This window comes from Chelon labrosus, assembly GCF_963514085.1.
Source record: "Chelon labrosus genome assembly, chromosome: 24".
NCBI lineage: Eukaryota > Metazoa > Chordata > Actinopteri > Mugiliformes > Mugilidae > Chelon > Chelon labrosus.
This window is the reverse complement of record NC_140357.1, coordinates 3,440,948-3,443,886: the sequence shown is the minus strand read 5'-3', so window position 1 is coordinate 3,443,886 and position 2,939 is coordinate 3,440,948. Positions and strand designations below refer to the sequence as shown.

Sequence of the window (2,939 nt, the reverse complement as noted above, 5' to 3'; positions counted from 1 at the left end):
ATATCTATTGTCCGTATTAAGCCGCGATCATTCTCTAAACTTAGCAAAGATCTGACAACGCCAATACAAAAGCATAAAACACATGGAAATCTGGTGGGTAACGTGTACTTTCACATTATGTTGGATCATTTTTTGGTAGGTTAGTAGTTGTGGACTTCCGGATCTTTCGAAGTTTTGACCCAGAATGTGGCAAATGTGGCACAATTCAGCAGGGATCAAGAAATGAATTGTGTCTCGGCACTAATTACCAACAACCAAGGATTTCATGGTTTCTATCAGACTTGACGGGGCTTTGCATTTTTCATGCAGTTGACCCACTAAATTATCTTTTCATTCAAGCTTCATTTGTTTTCTACTTGACCGCAGTCAAATCCACGTTTGAGTTTACTGTTGGTTAGCTTTTGGCTCCATTACCGCCGACTTCTATCGCATTGTTTTCCCCAAATACAGGTCAAAGCTGGCATATGCGAACACACACACACACACACACACACACACGTCCCTATCACACTGACATAAACACGAATAAAAAGTGGTCTGTTTTACTGTGCTCTGCTGGTGCTGTCTTGTTCATTCCTTGAGGTCTTCATTAGTTGGCTTGTTTGAACTTTCGCTCATCTCTCTGCAGAATTTTTTCTTTCTCCGTCTCTCACAGCAATCACCGTTTTGAATGTGGCCACTTTCACGTTATTTAGCAGAATACAGCAATTTCCATGACTTACATTACTCGCTCCCAAAGCAAGTTATTATTTACTCATCTGAGCTGGCAATCTGAATGGTAAAACCAGTGTATAAAAATGTATGGTATCACCACTGCAACCAGTGTTTATAAAAAATGTTTACAGTGTATTTTTCCCCTAACACCCTTTGACTTGGAAAAATGGAGTTCGATTAACTTTTCCGAGTAGACAGCAATCAAGCAGTTCGATTAACTTTTCCGAGTAGACAGCAATCAAGCGAAAACAACAAAAAAACGAAACAGTAGTTGCCCGGGATAATTTTGGGCAATTTAAAAAGTGGTTGAACTACAAACGTGAAAGAAGAGCTCACTGTAGTTTTGGCCATCACAGTATCACAGTTACAGTAGAGGGATGAGATGCGTTTCACATATCAGATGGAAAATTCAGGAACACACGGTATAATCCTGGAGGCAAAAACACTGAACATGACTGATGAGTGCTCCATCTCTTTGTTGCTCGCTCTTCTGACCGAACCTGAAGTCTTATTTCCTCCACGTTTTACACCTCACTTACTCTACAAGGTTATCCCCCAAAACCAGACATCTTGACATCTAACAGATTATATTTGTTCTGTCTGCTGATTTCAGAACCCCTTAACAGGATATTGTTCATCCTCAGACCTTTGTGCTGGAAAACAAAAAACAATAAAACATCCCCGTTCCTCTCACGGATCTGACACCGAAGTGGCTGGCAGTGAGTTCAGGTCCCGCTAGTTGAATCGATTGTGTTTGAGGGCTGTTCGTCTGCCTTGGTGGGGCGACATGATGAGGTTAGTCCACTGCTGTGTCCGTTGTTTGCCAAAACCTACCTCCGCATTCTCAGCGACCTGGAGCACAGTCTCTATCTACAGAACAGAAATGGACTGGACTGGATATTGTGAAAGTGCGAGAGTCTCACTTGGTTCGGCCCACGTCCTTCGGGTGTTGCTACAGTCTACAATGGATGGCACTGGAAAGAGTTACGGGGTTGGTTGTGACTGCGCCGCTCTGCGTGGGACAGTGGAACCGGAGAGGATGGTGGGACCGTTGGAGGTTAGAGTACGATTGGGGACCGTTTGTCAAGAGGAAACACTCTAGACCACAGTGTTTCGCTGCCGGTAGGGTGGAGGTGGCAAAACGGTGCCAGATTTCAGGGAAAACTCAGACATGTATTCAGGGTTTTCCGCTACTGCCGGCCGTATGTGTCCATTCTGCTTATAGAAGAGCTTGGCGTTGGTGGAACCTCCTTGGGCACCATCAGGCGCCGCTTGGTTAGATGATTTTGGAGGCAAGCTGTGCTGCCAGTATTCTGGATTGTCAAAGGTCACCTTCAGCTTTTTCCCACTGGCTTTACCTGACATCAGCCCCCCATGCTTCAGCATGCTGGCGGGGTGCGTGGCGGTGTGGCTCTGGTAGGCTGGCAGGCTGCCGTGCCCGATTGTGGCCGAAGTGGACAGTGCACCTGATTGACTCACCTGGGGTAGAGCAGTAGTTCCTGTTTGGCTCGGAGCGATGGAGCCGCCACCTGGATTGCCAGGTTGTCCTGCAGATTTGATGGTGTGGTGGGCGTGGAGGATGTGAGCCGGCGGACCGTGATGGCAAGGTATGCCAGATGGAGATGGCAGGGCCGTGGAGAGGGGGTAGTGGGGCAAGCTGGTCTGATGGTAAGCGGGAGGTGGGAGCCTGAGGTTAGTGGCTGAGATGGAAGAAGGAGGTAAGGTAGGTAAGGGCAGACCATTCCTCCTCAGGACCTCCAAGCCCAGATCGGCAGGGCTGTGGAAGGTGTTGAGGTAGAGGGGTTCGTTGATGTACTCGTCCTCTCCTTTGGGCTGGTCTGTTGGGTGTGCTGTGGTAGCCCGGGTTGTCCAAGGCGTGGATCTCCCCATTTTTACGTCGCGAGACAAACGGGTTCTCCTCTATGGGATTCAGATATTCTGCAGCACTGATGAGGAAAAAGGAGGGGAGAAGAAGAAGAGAGAAAAGCAGTTCAGAACAAGACAGAAAATGTAAAAAATCCACAGAAAAATAAAAACAAAGGAAATGGAAATTTAGACAGTGTAAGAAAGAGAGATCAACTCGCTAATGAGAAGCGAAGATGGAGATGATAATGGTGATAATGGCAGCCACTCAGTACCAGATGGGCATCTCGCCAGCAGTTCTTTTGGCAAAGGAAACTCCATCTGCCGGGGGTGAAAACGCCAACAAATGACCCCTCTTCACT

General features: G+C 47.2%; 1 protein-coding gene across 1 annotated transcript in view; it reads right to left on the bottom strand.

Annotated features, from left to right (window-relative positions):
• Positions 1 to 943: 943 nt before the first annotated feature.
• Positions 944 to 2,939, bottom strand: part of LOC311509449 (receptor tyrosine-protein kinase erbB-4) — a gene marked incomplete at its 5' end in the record, with an annotated part of 240,178 nt that continues 238,182 nt past the window's right edge. The window contains 4 exon segments of the mRNA XM_084574670.1: positions 944 to 2,381; positions 2,384 to 2,408; positions 2,410 to 2,553; positions 2,555 to 2,652. Coding sequence (XP_084430796.1) covers positions 1,813 to 2,381; positions 2,384 to 2,408; positions 2,410 to 2,553; positions 2,555 to 2,652 — 836 coding nt within the window. The 3' untranslated portion in view covers positions 944 to 1,812.